At 37.9% G+C, this 20,407-nt stretch overlaps 2 protein-coding genes across 15 annotated transcripts in view; one reads left to right on the plus strand and one right to left on the minus strand.

The window, feature by feature from the left end:
* Nucleotides 1-7,131, minus strand: part of LOC126355275 (uncharacterized protein DDB_G0283697) — a 211,939-nt gene extending 204,808 nt beyond the window's left edge. For 7 of the 13 annotated variants that reach the window (XM_050005650.1, XM_050005644.1, XM_050005580.1 and 4 more), the window contains exon 1: nucleotides 6,974-7,131. In XM_050005650.1, coding sequence (XP_049861607.1) covers nucleotides 6,974-7,025 — 52 coding nt within the window. In that variant the 5' untranslated portion in view covers nucleotides 7,026-7,131. Of the gene's footprint in view, nucleotides 1-5,369; nucleotides 5,392-6,973 lie in introns of those variants that run through there. The other 6 variants (XM_050005630.1, XM_050005614.1, XM_050005622.1 and 3 more) reach the window with 3 other exon arrangements.
* A 179-nt stretch (nucleotides 7,132-7,310) lies between these two features.
* LOC126355362 (uncharacterized) overlaps nucleotides 7,311-20,407 on the plus strand; it is a 79,042-nt gene continuing 65,945 nt past the window's right edge. For both annotated transcript variants that reach the window (XM_050005659.1, XM_050005666.1), the window contains exons 1-2: nucleotides 7,311-7,684; nucleotides 15,296-15,433. In XM_050005659.1, the coding sequence (XP_049861616.1) occupies nucleotides 7,631-7,684; nucleotides 15,296-15,433 (192 nt within the window). In that variant the 5' untranslated portion in view covers nucleotides 7,311-7,630. The remainder of the gene's footprint in view (nucleotides 7,685-15,295; nucleotides 15,434-20,407) is intronic.

Here is a 20,407-nt window from a genome sequence, read left to right on the forward strand (position 1 = left end):
GAGAAGTTTGTGGCACAACTTGACCAGAAGAAGGGATCGGTTGGTAGGACATGTTCTGAGGCATCAAAGGATCACAAATTTAGCATTGGAGGGCAGCGTGGAGGGTAAAAATCGTAGAGGGAGACCAAGAGATGAATACACCAAGCAGATTCAGAAGGATGTAGGTTGCAGTAGGTACTGGGGGCTGAAGAAGCTTGCACAGGATAGAGTAGCATGGAGAGCTGCATCAAACCAGTCTCAGGACTGAAGACCACAACAACAACAACAAGTAGAATTGAACACAATGAGCGTAAAATTGCTCTAATATCAACTGAACAAAATTATCTGACCCAGACACCTATCATGAAACAAGCAAAATGTTTTCCCAATGTATGTGTTTAATTCTTGCCTTCTACAATGTCTGGCATTTTCAGGAGTCATTTAGTAAATGTTTATTGGAATGCACTTGTGAAATTAGAAACAAATCGGTCCATAGACTGATGAGTCAATGTGCTGCTGTAGAGCGTGTTTGCAAAAATTGTTTCCTCTTAATGGTCAACTAATACCTTTCAGTGGTATTAAAGCATATGTAAATAAAATAAAAGACTCTTCTGTATCTCAGTCATTGAAAAATAATGTCAAAGTGCAGAAAATTATTCATGTGTGATGAGGTAACTTTTGTAAGACGTCATTTGTAATTAGTGATATAGTCTCACATTCCGTTCTCTGGCGAATAAAATTGTTCATTCCGCAGCAAACATATTTCCTTTATGCCAAGAGCCCCAACTTATAATTCATTAAATGCCTTATTGTGCCCATTACTTTACTTATGACAGCCAAATCCAACACATCTCATACTTCATTTCAGGCATGTATTACGTGCTAGCAAGCGATCAAAATATAGTTATCATTTTGAGCCACTAGATGTCACCACTGTACGCTGTCTCGTGCGAAACTAATGCATTATTGCAAAAGCATCCGCTATTATATTTACACGCTATTTGGTTACACTTAAATATCTTAATTTGATAACCTTGCATCAGTGGGAATGAAACAGACAGTGGATGCACTTACTTAACATGACCCTTTCCCATCACAGCAAAATGTATTTTTATTTCAGGTACGCGTGTCAATTAGCAAAAGACTCATTAAAGTTTTTATTTTATTAGGAAGCTTACAACCTTTGGGATTATTTAAGACCAAAATCAGGCTACCGGCAGGTTGGAGAAATGTGATATAATCATTTTTCCACAACCTCGCAATTTTTTTGAAATCTAACACTGACATACATTAAGCTTTTCTAAAAATTTTCGTTGTAGCTTTCCTGCTTCAATAATTGGATATCTGAGAAGTATATGCCTCACTTAAATTCTGAAAAAAAAATCCAGATCAAAAGCTTGATAAACACCAGAGTTATGGGCATTTATGCAAATAAGTACCGTTTTGCATTGACATTCTTGCAGAGCCCTGTTATCAGAATATCACTAAATTTAAAACTCAATATACAATAAAGTTGTAGTCTGACATCAAAAAGATTTTGCAGAAGTTCCTATGTTATAAGTAAAAGCAAATGTGTAAAGTTTTGTGAAAATCTGAGATAGGTTACAAATCATTTAATTATTTTGTATTTTACCATGGAATCTTAGTATACTCCTACCGTCATTACTTAAAGCTGGTTCTTGGAGCTCTGATAGTAGAATTTCTCTTGATAGTCCGTCTTCAACAGTCTGCCAGTTCAGTTTCTTCAGCATCACTAACACTCTCCCACATGTCAAACAAACCAGTGACTATTCATGCTGTCCTCCTCTGTAAACGTCCATATCCCCCATTAGTCCTATCTGGCACAGGTCCCAGACATTTGGGCAATATTCTATAACTGGTTGCCTAAGTGATTGTAAGCAATCTCCCTTGTAGATTGATTGCACTTCCCCAGTATTCCACAAATAAATCAAAGTCTAGCATTTGTCTTACCTACAACTGAGCTTCTATGATCATTCAATATAATATCCTTACAGACTGTTACACCCAGGTATTTGAGTTGGCCAATTCCAACCGTGACCCACTAATTATGTTCATAGTGTAATATGGTTTTTTTGTTTTTTTTTGTTTGTTTTGTGAAGTGCACAATTTTACATTTATTAATGTTTAAAGCAAGTTTCCAATCTCTGCACCACTTTGATATCTTATCAAGATTCGGCAGTATTTATGCCTCTTCAATCAGATACTACTTCATTACACACAAATGCATCATCTGCACCAAGTCTGAGGTTACTATTAATATTGTCCACAAGATCAATAATGTACAACATAAATACTAAGGATCCCAACACACTTTCCTGGGACACACCCAAAGTTTATTTTACATTTGATGATGACTCTCCATCCAAGATAACACACTATGTCCTCTCCATCAAAAAATCCTTGATCCAGTTACAAATTTCACTTGGTACCCCATATGAAAGAACTTTTGACAAAAAACGTAAGTGTGGTACTGACTCAAATGCTTCCCAATATCAATCCAAAGCTTTCAGTATGTCATGTGAGAAAATTGTGAGTTATGTTTCACATGACCAATGTTTTTAGAAAACCCGCTGGTTGGCAGGGAAGAGCTCACTCTGTTCAAGGCACCTCATTATGTTTCAGCTCAGAAAATGTTCGAAGATTCTACAACAAACCGATGTCAAGGATATTTGACAGTAGTTTTGTGGATTACTTCTACTACCTTTCTTGAAGATGTGTGTGACTTGATTTTTTCCAAGAACTGGATACAGTTTTTTTGTTTAAGGGATCTACGATAGATTATAGTTACAAGATGGGCTAACTCGGTCACAAATCTGACAGGGATTCCACTGTGCCCTGGAGTTTTGGTCAAATTTTAACAATTTCAGCTGTTTCTCAACAACACTGATTTCACTAATCTTTTCAGTGGTTCAAGGATTCAATAGTGGCAATATTCCTGGGTTTTTCTTTATAAAAGAACATTTGAAAAGAGAGTTAAGCATTTAATCTTTTGCTTTGCTACCCTCCATTTCAGTTCCTGTCTCATTTGCTGGGCACAGGACTAACTTTCGTGCCACTGATAGCCTTTACATGTGATCAGAATTTCTTTGGGTTTTGTGAAAGATCATTCGACAATATTCTGCTACTGCAATCACTCAAGTCTGCAAGCATTGCTCTCTTGACAGCCTAACGTGTTTCATTCAGTAGCTCTATCTCTAGTCCTATGGTTTCTTTAGTGGTCTCTGTTTCTCTAGAAATTTCTTTGTGGTGACTGTATACTATGGAGGGTCCCTCCCATTAGGAACTATTCTACTGGGTACATATCTACCCAGTGCATTGTCAACTATTCTTTTACACTTGAGCCATAGTTCCTCTACATGCTCCTCCCTGTGCCAAAAGTTACAAGTTCCTAATTGAGATATGATATCACTGTGGTCCCCCCCCCCTCCCCAGTTTACTGAGCACATACATCTTTCGGCTTGTTTTAGTTGCCCTTTGTACTATGGTAATTATTGCTGCCACAACTGCATCATGATCAGTAATATCAGCTTCGATGTGGACTCCTCAAAGAGCTCAGGTCCATTTGTTGCCATTAGATCCATCATGAGAGGTATTTGAACCATTTGTTCTGCATACTTTTCAGAGAATGCATTTACTAATGTTGCACAGGATGTCTCGTCATGCTATCCACTTACATGACATAACCTATTATATACTAATAAATTTAATTGTACTCTGCACGTATGTAATGCTCTCACAAGCAGGCAATACAACAATACTCCGATAAAATAATATACCTCATACCACAATGGTATGGCAACCACTTCCAAAACCTTTCACACAGTTAATGGAGGAACACCATATCTCTCAATGACAAAATGTTCAATTATCTTTTCTAGAACTCTTTCATACAACTCTGTAATTCACTTCCATGCAAAATTCGTAGAAAGTGGAGTGTACCATGTTTCCCACTAGCCAAAAACAGAAGACCCTCAGAATAATGTAAACCAGCAGGCTATCACTGTGCAAACAACATCCATTCATTCGCATGAGAGAGAGAGAGAGAGAGAGATCTTTTCATTTCTGATTAGGCTACTTTTGTAACCTATTATGTGTTTTTTTTTTTTTTTTTTTTTGCTCTTGAAATATTGTTTATGTAAAGGCAGAAAAGACATCCAATGTAAAAATATATATACCTTACGAAAGACAAGACATCAGTGCAGAAAAACACTCACCACAACTATCATTATCAGCAATTCAAATGATAAGGAACTTAAAAGTGGGTGACAATGAAGCAATTTATGAAATACTTTGGACTTTAGGAAAATTACCTTAAAATTAAAAGAGCATGTGTACTATCTTACTTGAATGACAAGAACCTACAAAATGTAACAACATACGTGCATCAATACACAATGTTTACATTTACATTGAATTTAAACAAGTTAAAATTGCAAATTTCTGCAAACTGTGTCTTCTCTTCAATACTGAATACAGTACAGATGGCAAGATAAAAATATTACATATTGACTATCTCGTATTGTATTATGATCACCACTGGCAATGGGAACAGAAGCAGCAGCAGCTACGCAACTATCACATACAGAACACATGTTTTTTCCTAGTTTCAATTTTTTATAAATCATTTATTTTCTTCAATAATTAGTTAAGATATTGCAGAGGGGAAAAAAACTTTCCTCACAATCAAATGAACATTAACTTCGGCTGACTGTGGAAAATCTGTAGCAGAAATAATACCTTCATAATGAACTACTTCATGTGCTGCCACACAAGAATTAATCTGATACATTGTGTATGTGTACCATATATTATCACATGCTGACCCACATCCATCCTCCAACGTGATATCCCATATGTTCAGCCATAATTTACAAAGGACTGGATTTAGGACTTTTTAGAAGGAAATAGCAACAGACACAGCTAACACTTATGTACTGTAAGCAAAAGGGTATAGCCACATTCTTTCAAATCAAACCTGCATCAGCTATGTTTGTGTTAGATAAATATCAGCATACTATCAAACTGTAGAATGGAATGCATTACCATTTACAATATAAAACTTAATCCCAAGCAGACTAAACTTTAAAATAACAAGATTATTTTTGCAAATTACTCGACTCTAAAGAAATTTTTGACGGTTGTTTATTACAGAGTTAGTGTATCATAACCGAAAAGAACTATACATATTCTCATTGGTTTTCCCGCCATAATTTTTTATTCATACTAGAAAGTATTTTAAATTTTACACACTCTGCTTCATCCTTTAAAGAAACAGAGCACCAGATTATCACTGTTTACTACGAAACATTTCTCCAAACTACATGGAATTGCACTTGAGATTCATGCATGATAAAGTTAAATAAATGTACCAATATATGGATTTAAATTCACACTTCATAGTGTAGAACAGGAAATTGAAGTAGGCCAACTCCATGGACACTTTTTGTGTGTACCAACAAGCTGGATATATGCCAAGTGTTACATGACAATTAACATTTATCTATACTAATAAATGAGAATTTCTTCTTTAGTATAATTCCTACATTGCTTCAAGTAGCATACTTTCCACTTTTTGTTAAGGGCAAAAATAGATCCTTTCCCCCTCCACCAGCACAGTAAAACGTAGCCAAGCCTTGGCCCAGCTGAAGAGCTGGGTTGCCTGGCTGTTCTATTGCCTCACAATCAGATGTTTATTAATAGCTCACATACTACTACAACTTTCTCCATATTAAAAGCCCAATGTATTATACCCCAATGAAAATTAAAAAATGTTTATCTGATTGTAAATTGTATGAGCCCAATAACTCCTCTAGGTTATGAATATCAGTAGGTATGATCTCTCTCAATAAAGTAATATAATATATGAAGAGTAGAATCGAAACATATATGAATCATGTTCACACTAAGGAATATTCTTCTTGGAATTAAGCCCTATGAAGCAATCAAAGCAAAGGAAACTCTCCATAGTAGACTCATTTGAAATTGGGCAATCTCAATGGTAATTAATAATGACCATCAAGGCCAGAAAAGAGAGGCATCTTAAGAGTAACAAAAATCAGTGTTACTGTGGTTCCAGAAATATTTAATTTCGTAGAAACATTTATTACATTATATTGCACAGACAAATTACAGGACAATCTTTCATATCTAATTTTATGAAATTGCATTATAAAATAGTTATTTTGAATGGTTTTCTTCCTACAGTTCACGAAATTGTGAGCGAGAAGAAAAAGCAACGACGAAGATTATTTCGGGATAACTAATACTTCCCTTCAAAGGAAATTCCCATGATAAAAGTTTTGCTAATCAATTGAACACATGGGAAATGTTTATGATCCTGTAGCAGCATAACTGGGCCAAGTATATAAGCCGAAAAGTAACATGTCGCGATGGCGTCAGTAGTAATATAAATGAAACATACAAGGTAGAAACCACACAGGCGACAACAGCTGCAACAATTTGAGGAATTCCTAATGCATTAAATGTCGTTTGGAGTGCCAATAAAACACGGGTGCACTTAGAAAACATTCAGCTGCTGCAAATACAAAAGCAATAGGAATGTGGTGACGCTGAGGGGTCATTAGACTACCCCGGCATCTAAGGCAGTAATCAATGTGGTACAGAGAAAACTCTTTTCTCAGATGAAGCTGGTCTACGTTGTCAATTACATACTATTACGTATTGAACAAAACAGAGAAGTACGGCACGTGTCGAAACTATCAAGTTCAAGATATTTTTAGCAAGCCAACATTATGTGCTTGTCTCTCGCACATGTAAAACAATGCCGGTGGACATGCTGCGTGCTCTGCTCTGACGCGCAGCATATCTGCTGATAGCTCTCGTAACGCATAGTAGTACTGCTGCACTTTTAAAATGTTGTTGAGGTGTACTAGCATCTGTCACCACTGATTAAAGCGAAATTCCGTTCATTAAATCGCACCATACTCGCTGATACCAGATGGCACGTTCTCACCTTTTTTTCTTCTTTTCTCCTTCCGCTTCCTTGGTTGCACATCCCCTGACATTATTAACTGCTACTAACGCAATTGTTCCACTGGGGTTGAAACACTGTTCCAACAATCCTCACTTCGTCATTTCTTTCGCTTTTGGCGTTCGCCGAGCATGTAGCCAAAGATTACTATTTATAGAGCAAGGATAGTTGTACGAATAGTAAACTACATTTTCATGAACACTTCGACTGATATCAATTGGTGCTCTTTAATATTAAATACAGCAATGTGCATAAATTTCAGAATCCATTTAAATTGGTCTGTTCACATAAAATTGAGATTTGAATTTGCTATCAAAATTTTTTTTTGCAAAAATTGGATTTATCGCAAGTAACTTTCTTTCCACAATGCTATTTCTTCCAATTTTTTAATCAATTAGATCCTTTACAGTAATTCGTATTCACTTAAACCTGCAAACAACGTTTTCGTGATCGGGAAACGGAAGAAAGACTTAAAACAAAGATCGTCTATGCACGGACAGCAGGAGTCAGGTTGTAGGGGGATAATGTTGTGTTTATATTTCCATTGTGTGACAAGATAATGTGTGGGGTGGATGCAACAGGTGAAATGAGAGTATTTCGCATGGGGATGTTTATTCACGAATTTGACTGATTAGTGTCATGGGAATTTGTACGCGGAGATATTTTCTACTGACAATATGCATTTTACAATTGGTGAGTGAAAGTATGTAATAACCGTAGCTCTGTTAAGTGGTAAATAAATGTTGAGTAATTAATAAAATATTGCTAGAGCTGCATGTCTGTTAAAGTAATTGCAAGATAACGCACAGCTATTAGAAAAGCTTGTGACTATATAGTCTGTTGACCATAACATTTTGATGAAGTGTCTTGTCCCTTTTTGACGTTATGACTCATCTAATACCTATTCAAACACTTGTTTGTGTTATGATTATGCGTCCTTTGTACAGAGTTTTTCTGGTTTATATTTCTAATGTTTTATTTCTTAATTATTATGCTAGGTGAAATTAATGGTGGTCTGTCCTTTTCCTTCGAGCTAAATTTTAGGCACCCAAAATTTCAAGTTTTTATTTTTCCTGTGGTTCAAACCAGTACGATCACTTGGACATTTGAGATGATGTTTCAGTACTACGTATACATACAAGTAAAATGTAATACACGTAACAAACAGTATTTCTGTATTTGGTAGATTAAACGATAGGCTAAACTAAAATATTCCTTTAAACGTGTCACCTTTACCTAGAAAGCTAACACATAATAAGACCACAGCTGTGTAATCGGCAACCATGTGCAGTGAGAAAGAACATATGTCAAGAGAAATAAAATTTTGTTTTCAGAAATTCAGCAACAGAATAGAAACTGAGGTTTCGTAGAAGTTGTTGTAGTTTGCATGTCTCTTTGCTTGGACATTTCACTGACTACATGCCTTCTGGATGGCGATTGTTTATTTTTATTTACATCAATTTAACTTTCTATGCATTCCGTAGTTTGGGGATGTGTTAAGATTTTTATTTGCATTTTGTTTTTTATGTCATAGGGCTAATAATCCGGATCTTTTATAGATTCCAAGTGTTCTAGGTTAAAACATGCTTACTCTGTTATATAAATGCACAGCTGTTTGGATGTTCTAGTCAGTTTTCCATATATTCCTTTCCTTGGCAATTCTGCGAAGCAGCAATCCCTTTTTTTTAAAAAAAAAAAAAATTCACATAATTTTTAGTATTATTCTGTAACTTCATATATTAAGTGCTTCACTTTCCTTCTTCTCCATTTTCACACATTTCCCGATTAACTTCCACACAATGTTTTACTGCAGATGTACATTTTAACTAAGAACTTGGTTCCTCGAATTAAGACATCTGTTTTGTTGAGGAATGAGCTCTAGAATGTAGGGTGCATACAATGTTGGTGGAATGTAAAGCAAGTGGTTCCAGAGCTAAGAAATAAAATGGAAGAATGGAGATATTATGAAAAAATGTGTGTAGGTATGAATGATGAAAGTTACAAGAATAAAGACTGTACCCCTGAAATCTGCCCTGATAAAAGTACTAGAATATGTTTGGAGAATGAATAGGACTTGAATAAAGGCATATACTAATTGCTTGCTACAAGCATCTCCACTTTGAGTACAAGTTTCCTATGAGCCCCTATGGAGATGTCCACGTAAAGTAATATCAATATCAGTTTCATTGTCCATTTTCAGTAAGTGTTAAACATGCCAACGCTGTCTCCCTGCTTTGACCCGCGACAACATTAAAATAAATAACTCATTGAAATCTAGCTTTTGTTGAATATTTGCCACATTCTCTTGGCACATCTTTTCTGTTTGAAACCAAGTTGTAATCTTCTAAATGGGTCTGTTTGTTCATACTTTTGCAGCCATCAAATGACTGTTATCCAAAGGATGGTGATACATGGATTTTCTTAGCTTCATAAGATAGCCTAATAATTCTTTGGCATCAGTGGCCAGCCTTCTGAAAAGCTAATATCTACAAATAGAAACTGGTTGTTATAGTATCTTTGATAATGCTGGCCACAGTCACCAAACAAACATTATAAGTGAAAACACTAAAAATAGTGAATAATAATCTGGGCTCATCGTACATTTGGTCACAACTCGATTCAGCGATATATTTGTGCAAATCAAAATATTTGATACTTCCTCTCCATTTAGTTTACTGGCAAATAAATCTTAAGTCTACGTCCACATGCAGTGGACAATTATGTTTGTTGAATGTGTTGTGATCTTGGTGGTTGTAATTTTGCCTCTAAACAATGTAGTCAGCATCACTAGCATAGTAGGCTTAGGTTTTAATTCACCCAAGTTTCTCCTGGCATATACAATGTTCAAAATATTTATGGGAATGAGGCAAGATGATGTCATAGACACCTGCCTATTTTGAATAGGTGCCCACCCTGTCATTTTCAAGACAAAACTGCGAACTTGTGTAAGTTGCTTGAAGGAAGGTTTTAACATATTATAGTGTTTTCCCATTATCATAGATATTGTACTGTATTCCTTCTGTGAGCAATACTATCCACTCATCCAATTCTCATTAAGTAAGTGTAAATTATTTTCCATAAACTCACAGAAAAATTAAATATTAGTCAGTCACCATCATCAGTTTCCACCCCAGAGCTTGGATGTGGTTCTCAAATACTCTCCACTTCTTTGTGCACATACCATTCTACACTGGGGCTATATCCCAGCTGTGATTACTCTCCTTTCTATATCCTCGCCCATTTGGTCCAGCCATCTACCACTTGGTCTTCCTACCAGTCATCCAGTAATCACTCTGGTATGCAGCCATTGTTTTGCTATCCTTCCCTCGTCCAATTATTTGACTTAGGCAAACCATCTCAAACGGGCATATTTTTGCCAAGGATGTGTGAACTCTACCTTTTTTTCCCTTATTTTTCATTTCTTACCATGTTCTTCCTACCTTCCTGGAGCATAGTTAGTAAGAACTCCATTTCTGCACTTGCAGTTTGTCTACCTATTTGGTTGTTGTGCAGGTTTCTAGGCCATATGTTATTTTGGGGATAAATGACTGAAGGAGAGTCTGTGTTTTGATCTTAAGGGGACTAGTTTATTCCAGAGCAGATTCCAATCTCGAAATGATGCACAAAAGATATTTTTAGCAGTACACTGTTTCCAGCTGCGTATCTTCAAATTTTATTTTTCCTTTGTCGTTCTGCCAGACAGTTGGCATTTCAACAGTTCTTGATCTAAATCTGCACTTATTCTGTGCAAACTACCGTGAGGTGCATGGCAGGGGGTATGTCCCATTGTACCACTTATTTTCTTCCGGTCCATTCACATACGGAGTGAGGAAGAATTAATAGGCCTAACCTTTCTTGGGATGGTTTACATAGATTTTAGAGTCTTACAGTTCATTTCCTTCAGTGTCTCTGTGACAGTCTCCCACAGACTAAACAAAATTGTGAACATTTGTGCTACCCTTCTCTGTTGTTGTTGTTGTTGTTGTTGTTGTTGTCTTCAGTCCTGAAACTGGTTTGATGCAGCTCTCCATGCTACTCTATCCTGTGCAAGCTTCTTCATCTCCCAGTACCTACTGCAACCTACATCCTTCTGAATCTGCTTAGTGTAGTCACCTCTTGGTCTCCCTCTACGATTTTTACCCTCCACGCTGTCCTCCAATACTAAATTAGTGATCCCTTGATGCCTCCGAACATGTCCTACCAACCGATCCTTTCTTCTGGTCAATTTGTGCCACAAACTTCGCTTCTCCCCAATCCTGTTCAATACTTCATTAGTTATGTGATCTACCCATCTAATCTTCAGCATTCTTCTGTAGCACATTTCGAAAGCTTCTATCCTCTTCTTGTCCAAACTAGTTATCTTCCATGATTCACTTCCATACATGGCCACACTCCATACAAATACTTTCAGAAATGACTTCCTGACACTTAAATCTATATTCGATGTTAACGAACTTCTCTTCTTCAGAAACGCTTTCCTTCCCATTGCCAGTCTACATTTTATATCCTCTCTACTTCGACCATAATCAGTTATTTTACTTCCTAAATAGCAAAACTCCTTTACTACTTGAAGTGTCTCACTTCCTAATCTAATTCCCTCAGCATCACCCGACTTAATTCAACTACATTCCATTATCCTCGTTTTGCTTTTGTTGATGGTCATCTTATATCCTCCTTTCAAGACACTATCCATTCCGTTCAACTGCTCTTCCAAGTCCTTTGCTGTCTCTGACAGAATTACGATGTCATCGGCGAACCTCAAAGTTTTTATTTCTTCTCCATGGACTTTAATACCTACTCCGAATTTTTCTTTTGTTTTCTTTACTGCTTGCTCAATATACAGATTTAATAACATGGGGGAGAGGCTACAACCCTGTCTCACTCCCTTCCCAACCACTGCTTCCCTTTCATGTCCCTCGACTCTTATAACTGCCATCTGGTTTCTGTACAAATTGTAAATAGACTTTTGCTCCCTGTATTTTACCCCTGCCACCTTCAGAATTTGAAAGAGAGTATTCCAGTCAACATTGTCAAAAGCTTTCTGTAAGTCTACAAATGCTAGAAATGTAGGTTTGCCCTTCCTTAATCTAGCTTCTAAGATAAGTCGTAGGGTCAGTATTGCCTCACGTGTTCCAACATTTCTACGGAATCCAAACTGATCTTCCCAAAGGTCGGCTGCTTCTAGTTTTTCCATTCATCTGTAAAGAACTCGCGTTAGTATTTTGCAGCTGTGACTTATTAAACTGATAGTTCGGTAATTTTCACATCTGTCAGCACCTGCTTTCTTTGGGATTTGAATTATTATATTCTTCTTGAAGTCTGCGGGTATTTCGCCTGTCTCATACATCTTGCTCACCAGAAGGTAGAGTTTTGTCAGGACTGGCTCTCCCAAGGCCGTCAGTAGTTCCAATGGAATGTTGTCTACTCCAGGGGCCTTGTTTCGACTCAGGTCTTTCTGTGCTCTGTCAAACTCTTACGCAGTATCGTATCTCCCATTTCATCTTCATCTACATCCTCTTCCATTTCCGTAATATTGTCCTCAAGTACATCGCCCTTGTATAGACCCTCTATATGCTCCTTCCACCTTTCTGCTTTCCCTTCTTTGGTTGGAACTGGGTTTCCATCTGAGCTCTTAATATTCTCACAAGTGCTCCTCTTTTCTCCAAAGGTCTCTTTAATTTTCCTGTAGGCAGTATCTATCTTACCCCTAGTGAGATAAGCCTCTACATCCTTACATTTGTCCTCTAGCCATCCCTGCTTAGCCATTTTGCACTTCCTGTCGATCTCATTTTTGAGACGTTTGTATTCCTTTTTGCCTGCTTCATTTACTGCATTTTTATATTTTCTCCTCTCAGCAATTAAATTGAATATCTCTTCTGTTACCCAAGGATTTCTACTAGTCCTCGTCTTTTTACCTACTTGATCCTCTGCTGCCTTCACTACTTCATCCCTCAAAGCTACCCATTCTTCTTCTACTGTATTTCTCTCCCCGATTCCTGTCAATTTTTCCCCTTATGCTCTCCCTGAAACTCTGTACAACCTCTGGTTCTTTTAGTTTATCCAGGTGCCTTCTCCTTAAATTCCCATCTTTTTGCAGTTTTTTTAGTTTTAATCTACAGGTCATAACCAATAGATTGTGGGCAGAGTCCACATCTGCCCCTGGGAATGTCTTACAATTTAAAACCTGGTTCCTAAATCTCTGTCTTACCATTATATAATCTATTTGATACCTTTTAGTATCTCCAGGGTTCTTACATGTATACAACCTTCTTTCATGATTCTTAAACCAAGTGTTAGCTATGATTAAGTTGTGCTCTGTGCAAAATTCTACCAGGCGGATTCCTCTTTTATTTCTTAGCCCCAATCCATATTCACCTACTACGTTTCCCTTTTCCTACTGCTGAATTCCAGTCACCCATGACTATTAAATTTTCGTCACCCTTCACTATCTGAATAATTTCTTTTATTTGATCATACATTTCTTCAATTTCTTCGTCATCTGCAGAGCTAGTTGGCATATAAACTTGTACTACTGTAGTAGGTGTGGGCTTCGTATCTATCTTGGCCACAATAATGCGTTAACTATGTTGTTTGTAGTAGCTTACCTGCATTCCTATTTTCCTATTCAATATTAAACCTACTCCTGCATTACCCCTTGTTTGATTTTGTGTTTATAACCCTGTAGTCACCTGACCAGAAGTCTAGTTCATCCTGCCACCGAACTTCACTAATTCTCACTATATCTAACTTTAACCTATCCATTTCCCTTTTTAAATTTTCTAACCTACCTGCCCGATTAAGGGATCTGACATACGCTCAATATCCCCTGTTAGTCCCATACACTCGAGCAATATTCTAGGATGGGCCACAAGAATGATTTGTTAGCAATCTCATTAGTAGCTGATTGTGCTTCCTCAGTATTCTACTAATCCAAACCTGCTTCACCCACAGCTGAACCTATGTGATCGTTTCATTCCATCTCCCTACAAGGTGTTAAACACAGGTATGTGTAAAGTGCAAAATATTACATCCCTGAATATTTAGAGGAAGTTGTCAATCTCTGCAACACTTTGAAATATTACCAAGATCTGATTGAATATTTATGCAGCTTCTTTCAGACTGTACTTCATGATAGATAACTGCATCATCTGCAAAATGCCTGATTTTTACTATTAACATTGTCTGCAAGTTCATTAATATACAACATAAACAGCAAGGGTCCCAACACACTTCCTTCAGACTCACCTGAAGTTACTTCTAGATCTGATGACCCTCCATCCAAGGTAACATGGTGCATCCTCCCTAAGAAAAAGTCATAAATCCAGTCAAAAATTTCACTTGATACCCCATATGATCCTACTTTTGATTATGTAAACCTTGATGTGGTACTTAGTCAAATGCTTTTTAGAAATTGAGAAGTACTGCATATACCTGACTGCCGTGATCCACGGCTTTCAGGGTGTCATGTGAGAAAAGTGAGAGCTGTGTTTCACATCATTTATGTTTCAAAAATCCATGCTGGTTGGCATGGAGGTGGTCATTCTGTTTGAGCTGAGAATATGCTCCCAAGATTCTACAACAAATCAATGTCAAGGATAATGGATGCTAGTTTTGTGGATCTCTTTTTGTATCGCTTCTACTGCCCTTTTTGTAGATAGGTGTGATCTGGGCTTTCTCCAAGAACTGGGTATGGTTATTTTGTTCGAGGGATCTATGATTGATTATAGTTAGAAAAGGGGCTAACTCACCGACAAATTCAGTAAAGACTGTAACAAGGCTTACATGGCGCCTTGGAGCTGTGTTCGGTTTTAACAATTTCAGCTGCTTCTCAACACAACTGACAATGATACGTATTTCATCTTTTCAGTGGTATAAGGATTAAATTGGGCCATTTCTCCTGGGATTTCCTTTGTAAAGGAACAGCATTGCAGCTTGTGCTTAGCTACCCTCGATTTCAGTTTGTCTCATTCACTAGGTACTGGACACTAACTTTGGTGCCACAAACTTCATTTAGTTATTGTTAATCTGTGCTCTTTGAGGTGCCCATTCCATATTTGTGAGTAACCACATTTAAAACTTCGTGCATTTATCTTTCTATTGATGATAATTTGTGGTTGTAGAACCATTGTTTCATGTTGTGAATTTATTACTTCAGCTCTTGTAAGCCACAAGATGGTGTATTTTCGGTGTGTAACATTATTTCTTATGAATAATAATAGGTATAAACTAATTATATTATGTTTACATTAAAAACGAAGTTCCTCTTGGCCAAAACTTTATGCTTGTGCTGTGTTATTGTTTCAGGTTTCAACAGTTGAACGTCAAGTTTTCGACTTCTTGGGTTACATGTGGGCACCAATTCTTGCAAATTTTTTTCATATAATATTTGTGATATTTGGATTTTTTGGTGCTTTTCAGTACAGATCAAAGTATCTTATAACGGTAAGTCACATTGTTTAATTTTTGTCTACACACACACACACACACACACACACACACACACACACACACACACACACACACACACATTCTGCCATTTTCTTAAATTAATTAGGAAAGACGTTGTAATGCTGCCTGTGGAAAGGACATTGCTGATTTTCTTCATGTGAGCTTTTACTCTTCTCTAATGAGAACAGTGTTGACATTAAATTCTTATATTAATTACAACAGTGCAGGTTTAAATTGCTTTGTAGGCTTCAGATATTGAGATTTAGCTGGGCAGTCATTATGGTGAACATTGCCACCAGAGAGAGAGATTCATCAGCTTGATGCAGATGGTTATTACTCCATGAAATGGTAACATGTGGCTACAGAACCTCATCTCTGGACATATGAGCATCTACAGTTTTGCTGTGACATCTACTAAAGGTGTTGAGAACAGCACATCTGTTCAGCATACCACTTTCCGAAAGCAGGATACTATCACAAGCATACTGTACTGTTTCCACAATGTGTCTGTTATTATAGTAAACACTGATTTTCTTCCAGTTGCCACCCCATCTCCCCTATCCCCTCATAGGTCTCACAGTTTTTTGAGAGTACAGAACTGGAAAACATAAGGTCCTAACCTTTCCCATGTCACAAATCTAATGTTAGACTATTCTTTTACTCCCCTATGCAGTGTTATGCGATGGATAGGTTGCTATTCCCACATAGAGGAGGCAATGGGTTGCAGACAAGATTGTTAAAATTGTTAGTTACAAGAATGTAAGTGAAGTCTTCCTTCTGGGGTAGGGACGGAGAAAAACACACACACACACACACACACACACACACACACACACACACACACACAATTCACACTCATAAGGTCACTGTATGTGGGTACTGGGGGCCGACTGCCGGCTTCCTCATTGTGCCCATCTGTGACTCAATGCCTCATCTATGTAGCAAGGTGCAGTCTAGCCTTTTCATAATATCATCAGAAAGAAAACTGTACCTGGGCCGCTGAAACATGTCACTTCAAGGTCACTCCCTAAGCGCTGTAGAGTTGGTAGTACAACTAACAAACAAGTGAGGAACCGGAGGCGCTGTCTTCTGAACCAATAGCAGCACCGAACAAAAGCCAGTTCCGGCGTCGACGGTACCACATTGCCGGTTTTCGTGTAAACATTGTATGTTAGTGCATGAATGCCTGCTGTTGTTGTTACCGCCATGATCGCAGTCTTTGTTTGTTAAACAATGTCACCAAAACACTGTTGTTCACCAAGTGGCAATCCATTGTGCCGTGGAGTATCATTAAAAAGTCAGGCTTTGGAATTGCTACGGAGGACGCATGAGTTTTACGAGCAAGAAAAAGAATTTGTTTCTGTTCATGGGCATGCGTCGATTCCTGCCGATAAAGTTTTAGAGTGTACCGTGAAAACTCTAGGACTCGGTGGAAGAACAGTTATAAGGAAGTAAACAGTGTGGAAGAAAGCCCCTGTGGAAAAAAACTGTATGTTTTAAGTATTCTGGGCAAGGAAAAAAAGCAGCCTGGTCCTGTTACAGATATTGATTCTTTCCAATCCAATGCATTTCGTCACACATATACGGATACTATAAAAGGAAAGAATACCCACAATAGCAAAGTTGCTAATTTCATTAGAGAAAATGAACTTTTCTCAGGGGGGAAAACGTCACTTAAGATGATATTAAAAAGTATTGGCTTCCATTTTAAAAAGTTAGATAGATGAAAACTGTTACTAGAAAAAGCTTATGTCGTTGCAGCTTGTACAATTTTCTTACAAAAATTTGTAGGTAAGGCCATACACTCAGTCATTTGGTTAGACGAAACCTTGGTCAACGCTGGAGAATCCGTTGAGAAGTGCAGGATCTTCAAACGGCTTTGTGTCTGAAGGACTTCTAGTTTTTCCATCGAAAAAAACCGGTGACTATCATGAGGATATGGACCACCCACGGTTTATACAGTTGTTCAAAAATTTGTTGCTCCAGTTTAATGTTCCAACAGTTTTTGTGATGGACAATGCACGATACCATTCCATGATTTTAGATAAAACTCCAACCACTAGTGATCCTAAAAGAAACTACAGTGCAGTGGTTGCAGGTTAGAGACATTGCTGTGGATATGAGCATGACAAAGCTGCTGTTATACCCGCTCGTGAAACAAAATAAGCCTGTGACACCTAAATACAGTGTAGATGAAATTGCCAGCAAACAGGGTCACTTGGTAATTAGGCTACTGCCTTATCGCTGCCATTTTAATCCAATTTAATTGGTTTGGAGCGAAGTGAAGGCATACATTAGAAGTAACAACAAGACTTTTAGTATAACAAAAATGGAGAGACTGCTATGTGAAAGTCTTGCTACTGTAGACGCTACCTCAAGGAGGATAAAAGTAGACCCTGTTGCTAAACTGATAAGAGAAGCACGTACTATAGATGGTATTGTAAATGAAAATGAACAATTAATGATTTCTCATGATGATGATGATGATGATAAAGAAACCAGTTTTGGTGGCAATTCCGATGATAGTGAAGAAGAACTGGGTGGAATTGCGCCATTGACATCGTAAATTGGTGAGTGTAAATGTATACAGAATTAATTCTTTTTCTTTCTGGGTGTGGATAGCGTGTTATTTGGTATGCTTAGATTTACATTGTATAATAATGTTTTACATGCAGCTTTACTGTAACAATTTGGAACAACTTTTCATAGATATTGTCTTTAACTTCTGGTGTTTTTAATTCCCAGTTTCATATACCATCAACCGCTTAATCTCAGTCTTCATTCTCTCCATTGTTAGGAAAATGTACTTTGTTGCACTTATGTATAACCATTGATTGTTACTTACATTTACAAAACATACTTCAGAGTTGTGGGCGTGTGCGGTGGCAGCTATTGCAACCTTGCAGTTGCAGTGTAGCCAACCACACGTGATCTATCAAGTGACATGTTCACTGGCCCAGGTATAGATTTCAATGCAAAAACCCGAAACCTGACAGCATCCCCCTCTTTGATCATGCCATGGGGATGAGAGCCAGACAAGAAGAAATGGAACAGACAGTTTTCACAGTTCATGATATATTCCGGAACTGATAGTCCAACAAAAAAGCCATCATTTTCCACTGAAAATATTGAGGCCACTGAAATTGAGAATATGAGAAGTGGATCATTGATGGTAAAAATGTTGAAAGCTAACCAGTCACATGCACTTCAGGCTTGTGACGAGCTTGCAAATACATCAGTCACCATCAGTCCTTATAACAAAATTGAAGGTGTTGATGGTATTAACTTCCATCGGGACCTAACATCACAAACGGATGAAGAACTGCATGCAAACTTAGAGCTGTACTGAAAACATTTTCTTCGCCACATTCAAAACAAACTCGAGGAGAATAGGTTGTACACTGGTCCATTCATCCCAGTCATCAGTTGAAATGTTCTACTTGAGTAGGTTAAGGCTACATTGATAGGTGTGATGTCAAACCCTGTTTTCTGTCACCTGAGAGAGAAATTAGTTGCCTGAGGTTGAGTTGTGTGTCCACCCAGTGTACTGTGTGCATGCTGTAAGGCATCAAGTGTAAGAGCAACCATGTGAGCGACTGCTTTCATGAGTAAACTGCCCCAGAAAGTCACACCTTTACGTCCTTTTCACTGGAATGTCCACTGTAAAAGAGATAGACGATCCACAAATACAAAGTACTATGTTGCCTGTTACAGAAAGATTGTAGGAAGAAATAAGAAGAACTGCACCCTATCAACACAGCAACTTTGCAAACGTAGACAGTTCATACCTATTGACTTTTTAAAATTACTTGATAGTTGACGTCTGTCACTTTCGTGTTACGGTGTTTTACCATGTCGGCTGCCGGCTACCCCGCTCACTCGCAGGTGACACAAACAAAGCAAGTTACTTCACAAATGTTACTTCACAAATGCTGTTAATGTGTAACACAGGGTAATGTTGGAAGTGGCCGCCACAAGGCATGTTAGAAATGCTCTGTTAACAGCTGATTTGAAGTGATCAGTGATTGAACTGTGGTAGGAGACACATTTTGTAGCCCTGAATTTAAACTCATGTCCTAAGCTAACCACAGCCTTGTGATGTGTAATGTATTCGAGAAAGTGGTGGTCAGCAGTATGTGGCAGAACTAAATTCACGATCACTTTCTTCATGTCTGTTAAAGCTAACCTCTAAAAGCAAACTCGAGACACAAAAAGTTAAGTTTTAGTGCCAAAAGCCAACTATAAGCTCTCGTCATCATTTGTTACTTGAAACTATCCACTCGCTGGCTATGTGAGCTGCCACATTACAAACCATTGAGCAGTCGTCATTGGTTCTTGGCTGCAGATTATACGAGGATGAGTCAAATGAAAACCTTAAATTTGTAATTACAAATTGAAATATCACGCCGTTATCCTGAAGGTTGGTAAGCGTGCAGAATGGCCTGTAGGTGGCAGCATAGTGTAGATGCACACATGTCGTTGCAGTGTCAGTATAAAGATGGCCGCCCCACTTGCGACTTGCACCAGGGAAGAACAGCATTCTGTTATTCGGTTTTTGCGTAGTGTAATGTGTGAAAACTATTGAAATTCATCGATGAATGAAGGTTCAGTACGGTGATGCATGTTTGTCACAGAAGCAGGTCTACGAATGGAGTAGGAAGTTAGCAGATGATGCTCCTCATCCAGGTGAGGCACAATGAGTTGTGACTCCACAGAACATTGCAGCAGTTGAAGCCATAGTGAAGGAAAACTGCCGAGTGACACTGAATGACATGTTTACAGATTAGTCATGGGTCAGCACACCACATTATGCATGACGTGCTCCAGTTTCACAAAGTGTCTGCAAGTTGGGTGTCACTGCAGCTGACTCCCGAAATGAGAGAACGTGTTGATGCTTGTGAAGAACTTCTTCAGCACTTTGAACGAGAAAGTGATCATACACAGATCTCCTTTAAAAAAAAAAAAAAA

Source organism: Schistocerca gregaria, chromosome 1, assembly GCF_023897955.1.
Source record: "Schistocerca gregaria isolate iqSchGreg1 chromosome 1, iqSchGreg1.2, whole genome shotgun sequence".
Lineage (NCBI taxonomy): Eukaryota > Metazoa > Arthropoda > Insecta > Orthoptera > Acrididae > Schistocerca > Schistocerca gregaria.